The sequence below is a fragment of the Lissotriton vulgaris genome, chromosome 1_1 (genome assembly GCF_964263255.1).
Source record: "Lissotriton vulgaris chromosome 1_1, aLisVul1.2, whole genome shotgun sequence".
NCBI lineage: Eukaryota > Metazoa > Chordata > Amphibia > Caudata > Salamandridae > Lissotriton > Lissotriton vulgaris.
This window is the reverse complement of record NC_141685.1, coordinates 401,040,771-401,061,473: the sequence shown is the minus strand read 5'-3', so window position 1 is coordinate 401,061,473 and position 20,703 is coordinate 401,040,771. Positions and strand designations below refer to the sequence as shown.

The 20,703-nt window shown below is 44.3% G+C and overlaps 1 protein-coding gene across 1 annotated transcript in view; it reads left to right on the top strand.

Annotated features, from left to right (window-relative positions):
- Positions 1 to 10,739, top strand: part of CDCP2 (CUB domain containing protein 2) — a 304,534-nt gene extending 293,795 nt beyond the window's left edge. Inside the window, exon 6 of the mRNA XM_086936204.1 lies at positions 9,885 to 10,739. Coding sequence (XP_086792330.1) covers positions 9,885 to 10,199 — 315 coding nt within the window. The 3' untranslated portion in view covers positions 10,200 to 10,739. The remainder of the gene's footprint in view (positions 1 to 9,884) is intronic.
- The last annotated feature ends 9,964 nt before the right edge of the window (positions 10,740 to 20,703 follow it).

Here is a 20,703-nt window from a genome sequence, read left to right as displayed (position 1 = left end):
CGATGCCGGCATGCTAGGCCCCACCATGCCCCCCTCCTTGTCCGACGATGACCCCCAATCCAGCTCACTCTCTCCCTCCCTTCCCCTGCCCCCTCCTCCTCCTCCGATTCCTCTATCAGCAACGGGGATCCACCCCGCCTGGCCCCTCAGCCCCGCCCCCCGTCTGCACCCATGGCTGGCCCCCCTCCCCCCCACTCCCCCCACCTTGCAAGCCTGGCAACCCCCCCATCACCCCCTTCCCCCCCAAGCCTGCCACCTTCTTGAAACCCAGGCTCCTGCCCCCCCGCCCCCCTGTCAGAACCTCCAACCGGACACTCCTCCTCTTTCCCTTAGCACCCCTCCCCCCTCCCATTGGCCGCTCCTCGCGCTACCCCGCGCCCCCCTCCCGTGCCCCACCCGCCTCTACACTGCAGTCAGCTCCTGCTCGCCCCCCGGCCCCCTCCACAAACGTCAACAGCGCCTTCCGCGCCCCTCCTCTCTACCTCCCCGGCCCATTCTCACGTCGTGGTGCCCCAGACGCCTGCTGGCCGCCGCCGCACGTCACTCCGCCTCCCCGCCCCTCCCCCTCCTCCCTCCGCACCCGCAATCTTGGCGGCTCACAAGCTGCAACCGCCGCCGCGGCGCCATCAGCAGCGCGCCGCGGAGGCCTTACCCGAATATCGCCTCTCAGCAGGTCCATCCTGCCTGCGTCACCCAGGAGACGCAGCGCCTCCCGCACTCGAGGGTCTGAAATCGCTACCTCCGCCATGCTAGGTAAACGCCGCTCCTGCCGCCTCGCAAACCACCACCGCTGTAGCACCGCCTCCAAACCTCGCGCCTCAAGCCTACCACCGCTCACCACGAAACTCTGCCGCTAACACCAAACCTACAAAACCTACACTGCAACAAGCAAATCAACTACTAACACAAAACTTTCCTGCCTACACCTCGACTGCTGGGTCACTGTCCCTAAAATGGTGGACAGTGACCCAACATGGCCGGTATTATACACACCAGCCCAAAAGGAGCCCGAACCTACCACCAGCCCAAAGCTAGCCCAAGGAAGCCCAAATCCCCCCAAGAAGCCCTACCAGCCCAAAACTCCTTCCTGTCCCCTGTCTATCTCGTCCCCCTCCCCTTCCTCCCGGGGCCCCAAAATTTCCCAGTGGGGCAAGCCTCCCTCCGGTCGGCCGCCCCCTGCAAAGCCCCACTGGGATAACGCAGGCTGCCAGGCTTCCAGGCAGGCGCGTGCCTCAAAACTTTAACGCCCTGTATGTAAACAGTACATCCAGGCCTTCAAGATTATTAAAGAGGCATCCTCTATGCATGTGGACCTTCTGCCAAAACACGAGGACAGGCTTTCAACTTACATGTGAAGACCTGTGAACGTGCACCACTGCTCAGCAACAGAGTCCACATTTTCTTAGCAGCTTTTAACTCAGATGTGTTCCTTTCTGTGACTGCAAAGCCAACTAGTGTTGGACTCAAGTGGAGTCAATGGCATTTTATATATGCAAGCAAATGTGCGTTGACAGAAAATGAACAATCAAGTGTTGAAGAAAATGTATATGTCCATTAACTAGCTGATGTGCTTTTGTGCACATGTGCAGATTTGCATAATTTCTTAAGATGTTATTCATACAACGTCCATGTAAGAAAAAGAAAATAATATTTAGATATTTTTTTCTCCTGTTCGTATGTCTATACGAACATAGTTGCACAGTTAGTGCCTGGTTCACAACGGTAAACTTACACATTTCTGTAAGTTTACACTTATTTCAGTATTCACTAAACTGCATTTTAATAGTAAGTTTGCAAGTGAAAAAATTCCATTGTTGGAGCGGAGAACTCCTCTCATAAAAAGTAGGGGCAGTAGGCCTATCTTTGTATGTGTGGAGTTCTCCACCCCGACTGCAGAGTCTTCGCACTTGTAAACTTACTTTGAAAATGCAGTTTTGTGAATATTGAAAAAGTGTAAACCTACACAAGCGAGTGAGTATACTTTTGTGATTCAGGCTATCACTTCCCAATTACAGTGTGCTTTTCTATAAAAGGAGAAACTCCACCACTTCCTTTTCTGCCAATTCCTGGCACATCGTCTGTTAGCTGGCAACAATGGTGTGAGGCATTTGAAGCAAATGTGAATGAAACTGATGAGGATATATGCAAAGTGAAAAAGAAAAAAGCATTGTTAGTGCACTATTTAGGCCCAGAGAGCACCTCTATATTAAAGACATTACCTTTGGATAAAAAGTTCAACCTTGACAGACATGTTGTTCTCCAAAGGAAATAATTCCACCTAAAAGCACAACAGCCAGGAGAGCCCATAGACAATGTTGTGGCTGTGTCACATACTTTGGATCCAACTGTAATTACTGGGACCTTCAAGATGAAATTATCAGTGATCATCTTTTTAGAAAAACGAATAAAGAAAATCCAGGAAAGATTGTTGTCTACCGAGAATCTCTTTTGAAAACCTGCTTTAACTATAGCAAAGGGAATTGAGAATTCAGAACCATACATGAGAGAGATGTCAATAGTAGGGGTGATTCCGATTGTGAATGTACTCAAGTTGCAAGGCAAATTTTGATGTCAGTTCAAGTCAAGTGCACAATGAGAGCATGAAAAGTGTAATGAGCGGATGTGGCATATGTTTTCACTGTGGTTGAGCATAGTGAACAACGTCAAGTGTGTTCGCAATCTGTTTTTGTTTTCCAAGCCTGATTTGTGATGAATTGGGAAAAGTTAAAGATATTCAAAACAAAATTCTTCTAAAAGAAGGGACAGTGTCTGTGGTGCATAAACCACGCAAAGCCCCCTAACTATGAGAAAATAACTGGTCTGTGAGCTGCATACATTGTGTGTGTAGGGGATCATAGATCTGACTGAAAGTTCTGAATGGTTGGTTCCTGTCGTATTTGTCTGGAAAGCAAATTAATCACTCCATCTATGTGTAGACCTCAAGGATTTAAATCACAGTATTTTTTTTTTTTTAGCACCAGTCACTCCCTAATATCAATGACATGTTGTGCACTCTTGAGGGTCCCAAAGTGTTTGTGTTTTTGAATATGTCTGCTGACTAGCATCAGGTGGAATTACATCAAGTATCTAGACAGCAGAATTACTTTATGACCCTAGAAGGAGCTTATCATTATAAAAGCATGCTCTTTGGATGGTGTGTTTTCAGGATGACATCCTAGTTTATGGAAAATATTTGGCTTAACGTGATGGCAGATGGAACAAATCCATGAAGATTCTTGAAAGTAGTGGCTTAACTCTAAGAAAGGATAAGTGCAATGTTGTACAGGATGGGCTTGAGTATATAGAGCATAATGTGTCAAAGGAAGGGATTAAGCCTCAGTTCAGAAAAGTGAAGGCCATTGAGGAAGCTCCTTCTCTAGTAGCCACCAGGGCCACTTAGTAGTGGCCCACAGTTGTTGGGGGCCTGCTTGGTGCCCCCAATGTCTGTTTCCGTTTTCCTTTTCATGGCGGTGGGACCGCTATGAAAATCCCTACGGCTCTGCCTTCACAGGCACTAACTCCATTGTAGGGACAGAAGTCCGCCCCCACCCGACTGGATCTTGAATCCTGTTGGAGGTGCAAATCCTACAACCGACCTCTATGGGTCCGACCAGCTGCATCGAAATGTGGCAGAACGCCCTATGCCCTGGAAGTCGGGCGGCCGCCCCTCGCTTAATTAGGGCCTTAGTTGCATTTAATAATGAGTTACGGTTTGGAGTCTGTATTGGAGTGAGTGAAGACTACTGACCTCCGATCATCCATTGGGTTGGAGTCTTATAAGACAAGAAAGACAAACACCTGCACATTAAAACATAGCCAGTGCTAAATTGACAATTATGTTCAATATCGCACGCCATAGGCTAATGGGTGTTTTGAGCAGTATCTGTAGTAAATTTCTTGTGTTGTCTTGTCCTCCAAGATAATAGAAAAACATTTTGTAAGTCACTAAAACTACCATTATGCTTGCCACGGGAGTGCATTATCGTAGTAGGTTTCGTAACTTTCTTCATTGCTGCACGTACAGCTGTGAATAGGCACACTAAAGACAGCACATGCAATTAATAGGTACCCCAGTAGAGTCTGACTGAGGAGCCATAAGGCCCAACTCTGAAGGGAGCAGATTGGAGAGGTGATACTTAAGACCCAGAATTCATCATGAGAAAGCCATGAAGTATTTTCAAATACACGACTAATTGTGGGCACAAATGGTCACCACCTGCCCACCAGGATGGGGATCCCAACAACAAAACTCTCACGGATCATCAGCGTCAGATGGTAATGACTACAGACGTAAGCTGTTTTCATTCCTATGATCTACAATGGAAAGGTTCTTTGACACTGTGCCCAAACGGGGATTTCTCCTGCCCTCATCTTGGTTGGCCATCTCAAGATAAACACCCAAGAGAGCGAAGCATCCACTTGCTTTCTATAGAGAGTCCTGTTAGAGTAGGTTTTAATTACATAACTAAGGAGTGAAGGCGAATGAAGGTGTGCTGTCTGGCCTTACCCCACATCTGTTTTGCTGGATGTCTTCTGGACCAGGGTCAGCGGACTCGATAATTCTCTCGCCTCGGTGCCCACTCTGATCAGCGATCACACTCGGCAACTCTGGGCATTAGCTTGCCTCATCTTCACTAACGGCCCCACCAGACCGCCGGGGATGCCTGGTCTCACCCTGGAGATACCCATTAAGGGACCATCTCTCAGGGAAGCCAGGAAGGGTTTCGCAGCGGTCGAAGCGCCTTGGGACCCTACGGGTAAGTAGTGCGCTATATAAATGCCAATATATTTACATTTACATTTACTAGTAGAAACCTTCTCTTTCCAGAGTAGATGATCAGACACTCAAGAGAACATAACAGACTAAACTCCACAGCACTTCGGAATGTCCAATTTCAGGATATGATTAGGTTTCAAACACCTCACGTGATGGGCTCCAAAATAATGGTCAAGCATGTCGAATGTACATGATTGTGGGCTCTGTAATCTCTACTCAAAGTGCTTACAAGACTATTGTTCCAACCGAAGACCTGAGCTAGCACTGTAACTAACGCATATGACACTGCAATTGCCACTTTTGTGCACCTTCTGGATGGGCTACCCTTTACGCCAGAACCACAGCCAAATTACAGAAAAAACTCCAACGCATCCAAAACGCCTCAGCCAGACTCATACTGGACATCCCCCGTCAAGCTCACATTTCCGGTCACCTGAAAGACCTCCACTGGCTCCCCGTCAACAAGAGAATAACGTTCCGTCTCCTCACCCACGCACACAAGGCCCTCTACGACCTAGGACCCGAATGCCTCAACACGCGACTGTCCTTCTACACCCCCACCCGCCAACTACGATCGTCCAATCAAGCCCTCGCCGCAATTCAGCACATCCATAGATCCACCATGGGGGGAAGATCCTTCTCCTACTTAGCGGCCAAAACCTGGAATTCTCTCCCCACCCACCTCCGCCTTACACAGAACCACCTCTCCTTCAGAAAGCAACTAAAAACTTGGATATTCGATAAGTAAAGCACCCACCCTCCCTCAAGCGCCTTGAGACCCTCTGGGTGAGTAGTGCGCTATAGAAATTTCTGAACTTGAACTTGAACTTGGTCTGACAGCTCAGGAAATGGTCTATTTTGTAGCTGTTTGTGGGCCTGTTTTATGGTCTGGTGAACCAGTGTTTAGGTTAGTTTCACTGATAATACCACAGACATTGCCTGCAGCAGGCACAAATGCATGCAGTGCCCCATACCTAGCATTACAAGTTGAAAACTGCCCTGATTTGTATATGTGGCTCCCTTTTTGAGCTATCTGATTTGCTAATGCAGACCACTTTTATTGTGGTTCTGGGATCTATTTTCTGTCCCAGATAATCCTGGCTCCTTCCTCTAGAGGTGGGCGGTTATCGTTCAAGGGCCCTGATTTCAAGCGAGCAAGTAAATTCTTCTATGAGGGTACGGGTTGTACTCGTCTGAGTATTTGCTTTAAAATTGGGGTGAAATAGTGTGTGTTTAAAGCATAGTTCTCACATAAATGTGCTCAACAGCCAAAGGTTCTGAAATGGCACTCCTTAAATGTTCAAGTACGTTCGTGGTATGCTAAGCAAAGGACGACTGATGCTTTCCATGGGTTAAATATTTGTTTTTAAATGTACAGTGGGTGCCCCACATGTCAATGATTACCTCTAAGCCAGTATTTTATTATGGGTGCTCCTTATATGCCATGCATGCCCTCTTTAGCCAAGATTTAGAAACAATATACCCATGCAGGCATTTTGCCACTGATGCCATCCACTTACTATGGGTTATCCATATGTACAAAATTACCTTTAGCATGCCAGAGTGAGAATTTTGTTGTGGTTGTCTCTTCCCTGCACATACCTTGGTTGTCATCACCAATTATAAGTTTTACCTCCAGTGTATCAGTGTTTTGCCTTGGATGATGGCCTTATGCCCAGAATTGACTCAAATATGCCAGTGACACCCCGTATATCAAGAATTACCCCCAATATGCCAGCACCAGTATTTTAGCAAGGGTGCCCCTTGCCCAAAGAATACCTCCAGTATGCCACCACAGGTATATTGCCAGTGATGCCCTTGTGCCAATAATTACCTGTAATATGCCAACACCAGCATTTTTCAATAAGCACTGCTTACTCCAAGGATTACCTTCATATGCTAAAACCAGCATTTTGACTTAGATGCATCTGTAAGCAAAGAACTATCTCTAGATGTCCTGGCCAGCGGCAGACTCTAAATCGGAACCCTCTCACACACTCTCTCCCCTTCATGCTCACTTATATTCACTCACATCCTCACACTGACTCTCACACACTCTCTCACTTATTCGCACTCACTGACTCTCCCTCCCCCTCACTCGAACTCATTCTCACTAGCTCTCATTCATGCACACTCTTAATCACTCACTTTCTCTCACACTCTCCCTCTCCCTCTTTCATTCTACTAAGTCTCACTTATCTGAACTTGCTCTTACTCACTCACAGTTACTTTCACTGTCAGTCACTCATTTATTCTCACTCACTTCCTCTGTTACTCACTCTTACCCACTTTCACTCAAACAAACGCACACGGTCACACATACAGATGCTCACATACTGATGCTCTCGCTCACTCTCAACTGCATGCATGAAGACATTTGACAATTGGGTTCTTTGAGTTTCCTAACCCTACCCCCACCCTGTGCTCTGAGAGGATGGCTGAAATAGAGGTGATAGCTTGTTTCATGAGTAGCACCGGGCACTACAGGGTTGAAGCTCAAAGTGTACAGGATTACCTATACAGGTGGTGCTTCAGCACCTCGCAAATGGGCTGGCACCTGGGCTTGGCAGGCTCTTGAAGCCAGGGCTGTGACTTCACCAACTCTGGGAACTCTATTTGCTAGCTGGCACAGGCACCTCTATTTACCACAAGCTGCTGCTTGACATTCGCACACAGTGAAGGTTGCCAATTTTTTTTATTATACCAATATTAAACAATATCTTACTTTTCACTATTTGTATATTTGAAAAGGGGGTAGAGAAAAGGAGGAGGAACATTGACACTCAGCCAGGCGAGTAGCCCCTGCTTTGAACTCTTGAAAAGATGACAGAGGCATACATGCCTGGCGAACGCGTTTGTCAGGGAACCAGCACATTTAACAAGAGGGCAGGTAGGGCTGGGCTGGATACACAGGGCCTTATTTATGAGAAGGGACCCATCACTGTGTGAAAACAGAGATGTGTCACTTCTCAGTGCGCCCTCCTTGCGACATGATGGATGCGTCTTATTAACTGTATGACGCATCATGTTGCAAGGAATGACAGATACGTCAGTATTACTGACGTAGCTGTTGGCGCAAAACTGACGCATTGCTGGAGTTGTGTTTGAAACGTGAAGCAACTCAAGCAATGCAGGGGGGAGGGCTATAAATATGGTAAACATCACTTACAACGCAAGCATTACAACGCACTACCATTACATCGCAACCATTACAACGCAAACCATTACAACGCATTGCGCTGGGGGGCGCTCTAGGATAGGGAATATATTTAATTTACTATCCAACACCTTTCCTACTATCCACGGGGACTGGAGTTGGAATAGTAAATTAAATATTTCACTATCCAGCGCCTAAAAGCACTATGCGTTGTAATGGTATGCGATGTAAAAACCGCGTTGTAACAGCAGGCGTTGTAATAGCCTGCGTTGTAACGTCATAGACCCATAAATATAGCTCTGTGTCACCCTTACGCCTGCTGGGAGGCAGGCATGTCCTAGAAGTGGTCCACTGAAATCTTACAGATTTTAGAGCGCCACTCCTACAAGGCTTGGATATGGGGAACATCTGTTGCTTTGTAATTAGGTGCAGTATTAACACATCTTTATTTTACCATTCCACGTTTTAACATCTATAATGGCGAGGCACGGGGAAAGGGATGCCACTGTACTGTTTTACACATGTTCTCACATTCTGGTCCATTTTCTGTGCATTCTCTCATCAGCGTTTTCAGGGTGGATATGTACTCCGAAATACCGACCCATTTTTTAATCCTTTTTTCGGCCACAATTGGGCTCGCCAGTGGGCTTGGAATTGGCCCCTATTCATGCTGATAGGAATTCAGTACGTACACCCTTGAAAGAAGCCCTGTGGTAGCAGCACGCAGTTGTCTTACATATACGTATATTATTTGCTGCTACAGATAAATAATACTCCTGAGTATTCTGCCATACTTAAATGCAGTGGAATATTTAATAAGTACTGCTTCTTAGACGATATGCTTTGAATGTTCTGCTGTTGATTGGAATATTATGCCCAATTTTTTTTTAAAAAGTCTTGATCGTGGGGTAAAGACCTTCCCCCATTCAACTCTGTAAAGGTTTAAAGTTTATTGGTTGAATGGGGGCTGGTATTAAGGCATTCTGAAGGGCAGATTGTAACCTGACACCATTCGGATGTGGGAGTCAGTCTAAAATGTGGCTAACTTCCATAATCGTAATATCCTTTCATATATACTGTCCGATTCGGACATTTCATGATTTAATGAGATTAGTTCAACCCTCACTGACCATCTAACACCACTGTGGAGCAGGAAGGTTCACTGTATTTAAAAATGGCCACCTCAAGAGCTGGTGTTTTCCACCCAAGGTGACTTCCACTGCTGAGGTGAGAGCCATCTTGTTCGAAGCCATCACTAAACGCAATTCCACCGTGCCTGCATGGCAAAGTAGAGCTACCCTCTGATTACCCACATGACAAGAAGCCCTGGCATGCTGGGATTTTCTACCAGACGTCATGAACGTCTGCATCAGAAGTCTCTGCAAAAGACCTCCATGCTTACCTGACAGTCTTGTATAGTGTAGGTGCCAATAAAAATCGTGGCACACTGGAGACCCTAAAATGAGCACCCACCTCAACAGCAACTTCAGCAGCATCATCCTTCCACCACCATCAGGTAGCGTGTTAGAGCAATGTGGAGGGCTCGCGCAAACACACGCGCACACACACACACACACACACACGCACACACACAGACACACACTCACACGCGCACACACACACATTTCTGGTAGTGGCTCTGGAACCCCTCTCCTACAAATCAGCTCCAAAGCAGATAGTTATTCTGTTTCAGTATCAGTAGCTATCTGTGACTGTTACCAATCGCCTTAATGTGATTAATGTGGTATCCCCCTAGGCGTTTAATAAATGAGACAGAGTGTCCTACCATCGGGTTAAAGGTGGTGTGGTGTCATTTCCTGTGATATCATGGAGCGAATCAATGCCTTGTTTGCTTACTCTACCATTTTAGGGAAATGACCCACTCCTCTTAAGGAGGTAGCAAAGAGCTCATATATATTTTTTCTGATGGCATTCTTCTCTGTTTTCTAGAAAAGGAACAACACTACCATGATCGTGAGCATTCTCTACATCGACTTCTCTTCAGGGGGCCAGGAAGACATTCATGAGTATGAGCTGCAGTGTGAACCTAAGAAGAAGGAAGCTTTGGTCAACATCCTATCAGGATTTGAACCGTTCAAGCTAGACCAGTATGGAGAGAACTTGGCGACTGCCTCGAAGGACGCGGAAGCCATGGATGGTTCCGAATGGAAGGGTCAGGACACCAGCGATGTGGTCTTCATCAGCATTTGCATACTCGCCGGCATCCTTATGCTGATTGCTATTGTGGGACTTGTTTTGTTGTAGAGTCCTTGACAGGTAGACAGCGTCAGGGGTCTGTTCACCTCAGATCGCCTTTTGACCTCTTGAAGCCTGATATGTGGACCTGGATTCTAAAGGGAAATGGACTCTGGGCTGCACCTGGAAAGATGAGATGCAAGGGCTGCAGGGTGGAGGTGGAAAGCTGAGATGCAAAGTCTGCAACGAGGAGGTGGAAAGATGAAATACAAAGGTTGAAATGGGGAGGTGGAAAAATGAGATGCAAAGCTTGCAATGGGTGCCTTCAAGTGTCAACGGGGTCAGAGTACATTATAACAAAGAGTGTGTTGAATGAGCTGACGGTCAGCCTGTGCCTCAGATACTCTACCTGGCCCTTGATGGCATACACTAATTTATTGTACGTTACCAGATACAGTACATGCAACACTTACATTTGTACATGGGCTTGTGTGCAGGTACACATGTACGTACACACACACACACACACACACACACACACACACACACACACACAGACACACGCTTTAACGACCTTCAGTGTATTTTATACTTTTCACATATTTCAAGTTTTTATAGACTCAAATGCTTTTTAAACTTGTTTCTTATTTTCCTAATAAATTATAATTGCAAGCTCGTGGATCCAGTGTCCTTTCCCTCTATTTCAAATCTCCTTGAATGGTTTTCGGGGCCATGACTGGTCTCTGTCCTGTCAAAGTCACCCTTTACCAGTTTCTGTCCTAATATCCAGTGACACTCATCCAGGTCCAGTCCCCGCCTTATTGAGAATTCCCAAGTCTAAATGTCCTTCTGGTTGGTCTCTCTAATTAACAAGATAAAAAAAAGTACAAAACACACTGGAGTAAGTAACATTAGAACTGAGCAATGGGTTAGTTTTTGCACCTTTGAGTTTTTTTTTTTTTTTTTTTAAATTTTTAAAACCTTTATTGTAAGAAAGCACACAGCTATTCAGCCTAACATCCCGGAGGCAAGGCAGCAAAGTAGCAGAACGGTCATAGTGCCAAGCGAGTCATGTCAGAACAATGCAGGTTGTTTTTTATTTTTTACACACAGAAACATAAACGAAAGCGCCCGAGGGCGCGGAAAAGGCAATGGAAGAAAAAAGACCATGAGTCGGTAGGAGGCGGCAGAGGCTAGAGAAGTTGTAGAAAGAACTGAGGCAGAATGTAGCAAAAAGCGGGGGGGGGGAGGAAGAACAGGAGAATCAGAACAAGAGTAACATAGCTGTTGTCAACGTCTATGGCGACAAGCGTTCATCCCGTGGCAGCGGTGCAGGTGGTAGGCACAAATCCCCTCTGTAGGCGTTCCAGGCTCCCCATACCTTGTTCCATGTCTGAGGCCGCCCCCTGGCAGTATATACAGTTTTTTCACGCAACATACACCAGTCCATGTTGGCCTTCCATTGTACCACCAGGGGGGCCACGTTCGAACCCCATCTCTGTGCTATGTCCCGTTTAGCGACCATATTGCCCAGTGTAGCCCATCGGGTCTGCGCCGCATCATAGTCATTAGGCTCCCAAACATTTAGGAGGCACCTACGCGCCTCCGCAGTTAACTCCACTCCAGTCACCTCCCGCATCACTCTATGGACCCTCTCCCAGTAAGGGGCAATAACGGGACACTCCCACAATATATGCAGAAAGGTGGCAAGGGCTCCGCAGCCACGACGACAAAGGCCATCCGGCGAGAAGCCCATATGCACAAGCCTGGGGCCGGTGACATACACTCGGTGAAGGATTTTAAACTGGACCAGCCTCAGACGTGAGGAAATGGCTACCTCCTTAGGGGAGGACACAGCACTCTGCCAGTCCTCATCGTCCAGTTCCAGCCCATCGGCCACCCACTGCTCCCGCAAGCGCTGGAGGAGGTCCACCTGAACGTTTATCAGCTTTTTGTAGGACAGAGAGATGGCGCTATCCGGCATATGCCCGTCCAGCACCCTGTCCTCCAAAGGCGAGCTCTCGGGGATGTCACCCTCTTCCGGTCTGGCGGCGGCTATTGCGTGTTGCAGCTGGGCGTAGCGGAAGAACTCCGTTCCACTCAATTTATACTCCGCCTCACCTTTGAGTTTTTTGGTAAGTAATGGATACTGGTCTTCGGTCCCTCCCGTGCATTAATTTATAACATTTGAGGCCTCCCTGCCTCCCCAAGACACCAACCCCAAGAAGAACCACCCAGTAAAAACCCCCTAACCCTGTCATACCTCCTGTCTTTTTGTCTCCCATTGTAGATACCATTTGTTGACATTGGTGTGGCCGTGTTGACCAAAAAAGTGCAGTTATCTTTTGAATGTAGAGTAGACAATTTTACTTCAGGGATTTTTCCTATGTTTTCTGCGCTTTTGGAGGAGATTTGGAGCTGCGCTGAGCCAGATGGTCACTATGGGTCTTGAAACAGCGGCTCAGCAGAGGACGTGTCGACAGTGACAGGCTGGTCCTTTGCGGTATGGGCAAGGTTTTACAGGTCAGGGGGACTCTGCAACCTTTTGTGGATCACACTGGCTGCTATGCGGAAAGGGAGAGTAGGGTTGTCCTGTGGATGGCGTTATAAAGATGATAAGATCTTGGTGGGACACCGTTTTAATTTTTTTGCAGTGCTTGAAATGAGCCAGTCAAATTTGAGAATTTTTAGGGGCATTCTATTGGATGTCTCTTATTCTCTATGTTGGTATTTCAGGGAAGTTGGATGGTTTCTTCTTTTCAGATTTGGAATGCGCTTTGATCTGGTAAGATGTGAGGGAATAAGGCTGCTAAGAGGAAACGTCTTTTATTCCTCCTCCTCAGACGGGGAGGGTCTTACCCCGTCTCGCATGTCTAGTTCTGGAAGAGTGGATTCAGTTACCGCCTCTCCTGTCGCAATTAGAGGCGCAGGACATGATTGAGGCTGCAATTTCAAGGGCTTTGGCTTCCACTAAGTGCAGTCACAGTTTCAATTATGTGAGGAAGGAGATGGAATCTTCAGAGTCAGATTCTGATAAGCTCTCATCTTCATCCAGAAAATACCTTAGAAGCGAGACATGTGGGACATTTTGTCCCACGTTCAGGACAATTTGGGTTTCCCTCCTTTTCATGTGGATGAAGGTGGAGAGGTACTTTTTCCCCAGTATGCCAAACCATGTGCAACAGCTATGCCCTTCAATGGATCCATTAAGGTTCTGGTTATGGAGGAATGGAATTATTTGGATAAAATGGTGGTTCCTTGCTTCCTACAAAAGTTTTATCTGCTTGAGGATGTGGACGTTCTTCCTTATAACATTAAAGTGGATGCCATGTTATCCACCTAATTGGAGGAATTCAATTAATCCGGAGAACTGGGACTCTTCTGATACCTCTGATAAAAAGTTCAACTTGTGTCTGAAGAACGCATTCTTTCTCTGCAGGTAATCTGGGCCTGAAAGCTAGCATGTATGCCTCTTATACAGCCCAGTCAGTAATCAAGGACTTTGACAAACTGGTAGTAGCCATACAAGAGAAGCTTGGGTGTTCGGACATGCTAGCAGGTATGGAAAAGCAGGGGGGATTGCTAGTTGACATTTCTTTCCAAGTGATCAAGATGACAGCGATGTCAATGAGAGCTATGATAACCTCCGGAAGAGTTTATGGGTGAGGGAATGGAAGGCGGAGATGGGTGACAAGGCTGTGCTTATAAAGCTACCTTTTCAAGGTAAAATGCTGTTTGGTGAACATTGGAATCTATGGTTTTAAGGCATTTAACGAATACAAACATGACCTCTCTTATAAAGGGGCGATCTGGATCCAAGACGCTTTGGGACAAATGGGTCTCAGCATTTCCACGAAAAGGTGTACAAGTCATCTACCTTCCGGAGATGTAAACATCAGCCAAGGTCGTTTTCTCATAAGAAAGAGGTGGGTAAGAAATCCCCACCCAAAAAGAGATCCTGACTAGTACTGTTCATCCATGCTGGAGCCAGTGGGAGGAAGAATTCAAAATTTTTGGGAAAATTGGAGAAAGGTTGTTTCAGACACATGGGTTCTAGATATCATTGACAAAGGTCATGCAATAGAGTATCTGGAGTGTCATACAGCTACTGCAATAAAGGTCACTTGTCTGTCAACACTGGGTTCCAATCGTTTTGCTTTTCTGGAGGAGGTTGAGTCTCTATTGGGAGAGGGATGGGAGCGTTCTACGTCCTTTTTCTGGTGCATAAGATGCCAGGGGTGTTCAGGCCTGTACTAGATTTAAAATGGGTCAACCCCTGTATAAAATCAATCCATTTTCAGACGGTGAGCGTGCAGTCAATAATGCCTCTGATAATACAGGAGATTGGTTGGCATCAATAGACTTGGAGCACACCTTTTTGCATGTTCCTATCATGTAGTCTCATCAAAAGTACCTCCACTTTGCAGTAGAAAATCACCATTATCAGTTTCGAGTCCTTTCATTTGGCCTCAAGTCCCCTTGAGAGGGTTCACCAATGTTCTGGTACTCTGGCCGCTATCCTTCATGCTGAAGGAATTTTGTCCACCTGAATCTGGTTAATTGGTTGGTGTAAGTCCCTTCAGAAAAGTTCTTGGTGTCACATACAACCAGAGTGTTAGAGGTGCTCCAAAATCATGAGTTTCTCTTTAATTGGGGCCAGTCCAATTTAGAGCAAGCCCAGGATTTGGTCTTTATAGTTGCACGTTCTCAGACCAGAGACAGAAAGGTTTGATCACCGTCTTGCCAAATTCTCAAAATTCAGGATCACATTTTGTATTTAAGTGCTCAGCAATCGCCAAGGGTTTCTACGTAGATAAGAGTTCAGGGAGATCAGGCTGCATCGATTTTTATGGTTCCCTGGGTGAGGTTTCACCTACACAAGTTGGGTTCTTGGATTCTGGAGTATTGGAATCCAGGCTCTCAGGATCTCTCTGTAAGTATTTGTCTATCCCAGAGAATGAAGGACGAACTAGCACGGTGGTTGACCACTCCCAATCTCAAGGCTGGGGATACTCCGGATCTTCCAGCTCCATTGATATTCATGATGGATGCCAGTCTATCAGGATGGGGGACATGCTTGGACTCTCATCAAGTACACAGCTTCTGGTCGCTAGCGGAGTCCAACGAATATCTGTGAACTAGAGGGAGCTAGAGGTCGTGCTTTCGGCTCTCCTGTTTTTCAAGTCCCGGATCAAAGGGAAAGCTGTGTTGATCCAGACAGACAATGCCACATCATACACTTATATAAATAAACAGGGAGACACCAGATCAAGGGCACTGAACATGATTACTCGCATGATGTTCTGTTGGGCAGAGAACTTTCTCATTTCCTTGACAGCTGTCCATAATCACGGGACATCCAATCTGACAGCGGATGTTCTCAGCAGGGAACTTTCATTGTTGCTGAATCTTTCTCTCCTTCCTCAGTGTTCCATCAATAGGTGCAGTTTTGGGGTATCTCAGTGCTGAATCTGCTTGCATCAGGAACCAATGCCAAAGTACATCAGTTTTGTTTAAGGCACAGGGATGCCTGGGCTTGGGCAATACGTGCCATGTCATTTCAATGGTCAATGGGAATGCTCTTCCATCATTTCTATTGAGGGTGAGAAGGGAGCGGGCTCACGTGGTTGCTGGTTGCTCCTCGGTAGCTGAGAGCCAATTGGTTTCCTCTATTGCTTGCTATGAGAGTGTCCCAGGAGTGGACCCGGCCTCTTCTTCCTTCTCTTCTCGAGTTTCGAGTCCTCAGACAGAAAACCCTAAGGAAGCTTCACATGACAACTTTGAGGTTGAGAGGAGGGGGTTGAGGGGTCAAAGAGTCTCGACGAGTTTAGTGGATACCCTCCAGGCTTCAAGACAGCTGTGCACGTTGCATTCCTATAGTAAACATTGGAAGCCCTTTTCTCGTGGTGTGAGAAGAGCGGGTTGGATCCTAACTCTGCTAGTTTAATGTTGACTTTGGAATTCTTGCAGGACGGTTGAAGCTAGGATTGACTTTTGCTACACCGAGAGTCCAATGGGAGGCTATCAGGGCTTTTAGAGATTCTTGGCGAAATCTGACAAATGATGGAGGTCTAGTTTCTTGGCATTTAAAAGGCTTAGCAAATACAGGCCCCAGCTCATTACAGTCATTTCCTTCCATGGATTTGAAACTAGTGCTGCGGGGCTCTCACTAAGATGACTTTTGAGCCTTTAGCTCTTACTGATGTTCAGTCCGACTCTTAAAACTTTTTTCTGGTTGTGATAACGTCAGCAAGAAGGTTGGGGGAGTTAGAGGCTTTGTTTTGCAAGTTCCCCTTCTGTAGAATATTTCAGGACAGGGTGCTTTTGGTTCCAGTTCCTTTTTGTTCCAAAAGTCAATTCCTCCTTTCACAAGCAGCAGGAGCTTATTCTCCGGGAATCTTTTCCTTCTCCCTCCTCAGATGAGAAAAGGAGATTGCATACTTTAGCTGTTAGGAGGACTCGCCTCAACTATCTGGAAAGAGCTCAGCCTTTTGGACAGGAGCCTTGTTTGTGAATTTTGGTCCTGTGAGGAAAGGCGAGAAGTCTACAGTTTCAATTTAGAGAAGGTGGATCAGATTGTTTAAGGCATACGAGGTAGAAGGGGTGGTTCTGTCTGAAGAGGTCCAGGGCAGGTCTACGAGCATCATGTCTTCCACTGTGTCAAAATTGCAAGGGGCTTCAATTGTTGAAATTTGTTGGACAGCCACATGGTCTGACCCTTCTACTTTTAAGAAGCATTATATGCTTTTGGACATTTCTTGCGTAAATTATGTGTTTGGTTACAGAATGATTTAATAAGGGATAGTTTGTGTTCTGTTTAAAAAACACAGGTTCTTTTCTTTGCCACTGTCAGTTTTCTGTGTGATTTCCTTGTTACCTCTCAATTGCGATGAATACAAGTGAGGGAGGGACGTAAATATAAAGGGCCTCATTTATGAGGCTGTGCGTCACTTTTATGACGCCGGTGTGTCACTTTTTGTGACGCACCAGCAGCGCAAAAAATGTGTCTTGTTGCACCATATTTACAAAGTGACGCATCTAGGTAGATGCGTCACTTTGTAAACCCCTGCTCTACATTATACCTACGCCAGGTATAATGTATGCAGGGGGGAGGGCATTCTGACGCAAGACAGGGTCATAGAAGTGACGCAGTGAAATCTATAAAATTTCACTGCGCCACTTCTAGGACACAAATGCGTCAATTTCTTACGCCTGCCTCACAGCAGGCGTAAGACTGACGCAGGCCCTTTCACATGGGGCTTGCCCCAAGTGAAAGGACACATTGCAGGAGTTGTGTCAATGGTACACAGACAAAATATCGATTTTTAAATATCGATATGCAAAAATATCGAAGTTTAAATATCGATATACAAAAATATCGAAGGTAAGTAATATCGACAGTCTAAATATCGATATTGGTATGATATCAGTAATATCGAAGTTGTAAATATCGATGTTAATAATATCGAAATTAATAACTTTGATGTTACTAATATCAATTTTTAAATAAATTTAGTGTATATTATATTGTATTTATTATGTTTTATTATTTATTTTTAATGTTATTTTATTAAATATTGTCTTTTACTACTGTAGCGGGTTGTGGGTTTATAGGGGAATAGGGTGGGAAGTAATTTAATTATATTAAATTAATTATTAATTATTAGGAATTATTAATTAATTAATTGAGAATTAATTTTAAATTATTTTTAATTAATTTATTAATTGATAAATATGTTCTGTAGCGGGTTATGGGTTTATAGGGGAATAGGGAGGGAAGTAATTTAATAATAATTAATTAATTGATATATGTTTGTACATATTTTAATTAATAATTAATTGGTAATTAATTTCTATTAATTACTTAATTATTATAATTTTTTTCATATTTATAATGAATAATTAGTTGGTAATTAATTATTATTAATTATTTAATTAAATTAATTATAGTAATTTTTATATATAATTTATTGTTATTCTTAATTAATTAATTGTGCAAAATAATATTAATTTTTAAATTAAATTAATTACAGCAAATGTGCTAATATATTTACTTTATTGTTATTGTTAATTAATAATTAATTGGTAATTAAATAATATTAATTAATTTGGGGTACAGGGGTATTTTTAGGGTTCAGGGTCAGTTTTCAGTTCATGGGTACAGGGGTATTTTTAGGGTTCAGGGTCAGTTTTCAGTTCATGGGTAAAGGGGTATTTTTAGGGTTCAGGGTCAGTTTTCAGTTCATGGGTAAAGGGGTATTTTTAGGGTTCAGGGTCAGTTTTCAGTTTTTGGGTAAAGGGGTATTTTTAGGGTTCAGGGTCAGTTTTCAGTTTTTGGGTAAAGGGGTATTTTTAGGGTTCAGGGTCAGTTTTCAGTTTTTGGGTAAAGGGGTATTTTTAGGGTTCAGGGTCAGTTTTCAGTTCATGGGTAAAGGGGTATTTTTAGGGTTCAGGGTCAGTTTTCAGTTTTTGGGTAAAGGGGTATTTTTAGGGTTCAGGGTCAGTTTTCAGTTTTTGGGTAAAGGGGTATTTTTAGGGTTCAGGGTCAGTTTTCAGTTTTTGGGTAAAGGGGTATTTTTAGGGTTCAGGGTCAGTTTTCAGTTCATGGGTAAAGGGGTATTTTTAGGGTTCTGGGTCAGTTTTGGGTTTTTGGGGTACAGTCGTACAGGGTAAAAATTAAATAAATTTAAATTAAATCAATTAAATGAAATTACAAAATATAAAATTACATTAAATTATTACGTTTTTAATTTATTTTAAATGTATATGTATTAGTTTTAATTTTTTAATTATGTTTTAATATTTGTATTTAATATTTGTAACATTATATGTATTTTATAATTATTTTAACATTATTATTAATACATTTAAAAAAACGATATTTTTAATTTCGATATTTTTGTACTACGATATTATTTTTTCGATATTTTTGCACTTACCTTGTTAGGGATAAGATTCCGATATTTTTGACTTCGATATTTTTGTCCCGATATTTTTGTATGTCGATATTTTTGATTTCGATATTTAGTCAGACATTCGTGTCAATTTTGTGAAACACTCCAGCAATGCGTCACTTTTGCGCCATACAGACACGTCAGAAATACTGACGTATCTGTAACTCCTTGCGCCATAATGCGTCATACTGTAAATATGACGCATCATTGGTCTCGCAAGGAGGGTGCAGGGAAAAGTGACGCACCGCTGTTTTCACGAAGCGATGCGCCACTTTTCATAAATGAGGCCCAATACTTCTATTACTTCCGGTAGTGGAATTACTCCGAGTCCTACTCCCTCACTTTAATTCATACAATAGTACAGAACAACTGACCAGTGGGTTGGTTGTGAGCTTGTTTACTTTAAAGGAGGTAAGATGGAGAGGCACTTTTTATTGGATGGTTTTTCGTGGGATTGGTGTCTGGGGGAGGCAGGGAGGCTACAACTGTCATGAATTAAAGTGAGGAAGTAGGATTCAGAGTAACGCCATTGGCTGAAATAATAGAAGCATTAAATAAAGAAGACATTTAATTTACTTCTCACATCCCATCAGCTCCACAAGGGAGTAAGTGCTAAAAGAGATCAAAGGTGATTAGCATAATTTTTAACACAAGATCTAAGTTTCTCGGTGATGTTTTAATAGTTTTCTTCCTATGTGCTTTAACAGCACAGCACCAAAGAAGCCCTACATAAGGAGGATGCCAGCCCCTTTTCTGTATGGTTTATCAGAAGACCCACACTACATAATGAGATCTTCACAATCGAGTATGATGTGATTCTATGACCATGGTTCACAAGATGAAGTGGCTTTGCTGGTACAACTTGTGGAAGCTGCAGTGGAGTTAGCTACTAAAGAATTTTGAACAACGAAACAAAACTGGCCGAAGCCATAAAGTAATGAAAATGTCATTTCATTGGGTTGAGCACTTCTACATTTGTTATGTTTGCCAACTAAGTTGTCTGAACAGAAACATGAGTTCAACTAGCACAGCCAGCGAGTTTCCTACTGGATAATGGTACTTTCCAGCTTTGGAAGTGATACATGTTTACCATACTTGGAGACCTAAATATACATCTTGAAGATGTCATCTGCAAACTAAAGTGCTTATTTATGAGAGCCCTGTGTCACTTTTGCACCACATAAAGTGACTCAGGGCTTTTAATCTGATTTATGAAGCCACGCAAAGCCACCCTGCATGCCTTTGAGTGCCCTCATACATCATCAGTAAGGCAACGGAGTGCAAATCGCTGCGCCGCCCTTCTCTGCGCCTGGGGGGCATTCCATTGGCGTTCCAGTGGGTTTCTCAGCACAACACTCATGGAGTTGGACGCTGCCTTAGATTTACAAAATCGTGTAAATCTGGGGAAGCCCCAAATCCGTGCACCTCCCGAGGTGAGGAGTAACTGGGAGAAATATTTATTTCTCTTCGCTTTTTCCTCTTTCCATGTGTGTTGCATTTAGCAGCACACATTTGAGGCTTATTTATGAGAGCCATGCATCACTTTTGCACCATGTAAAGTGGTATAAGCATGACACAGGGCTCTCAATCTAATTTATGAAGCAACGTAAAGCCACACA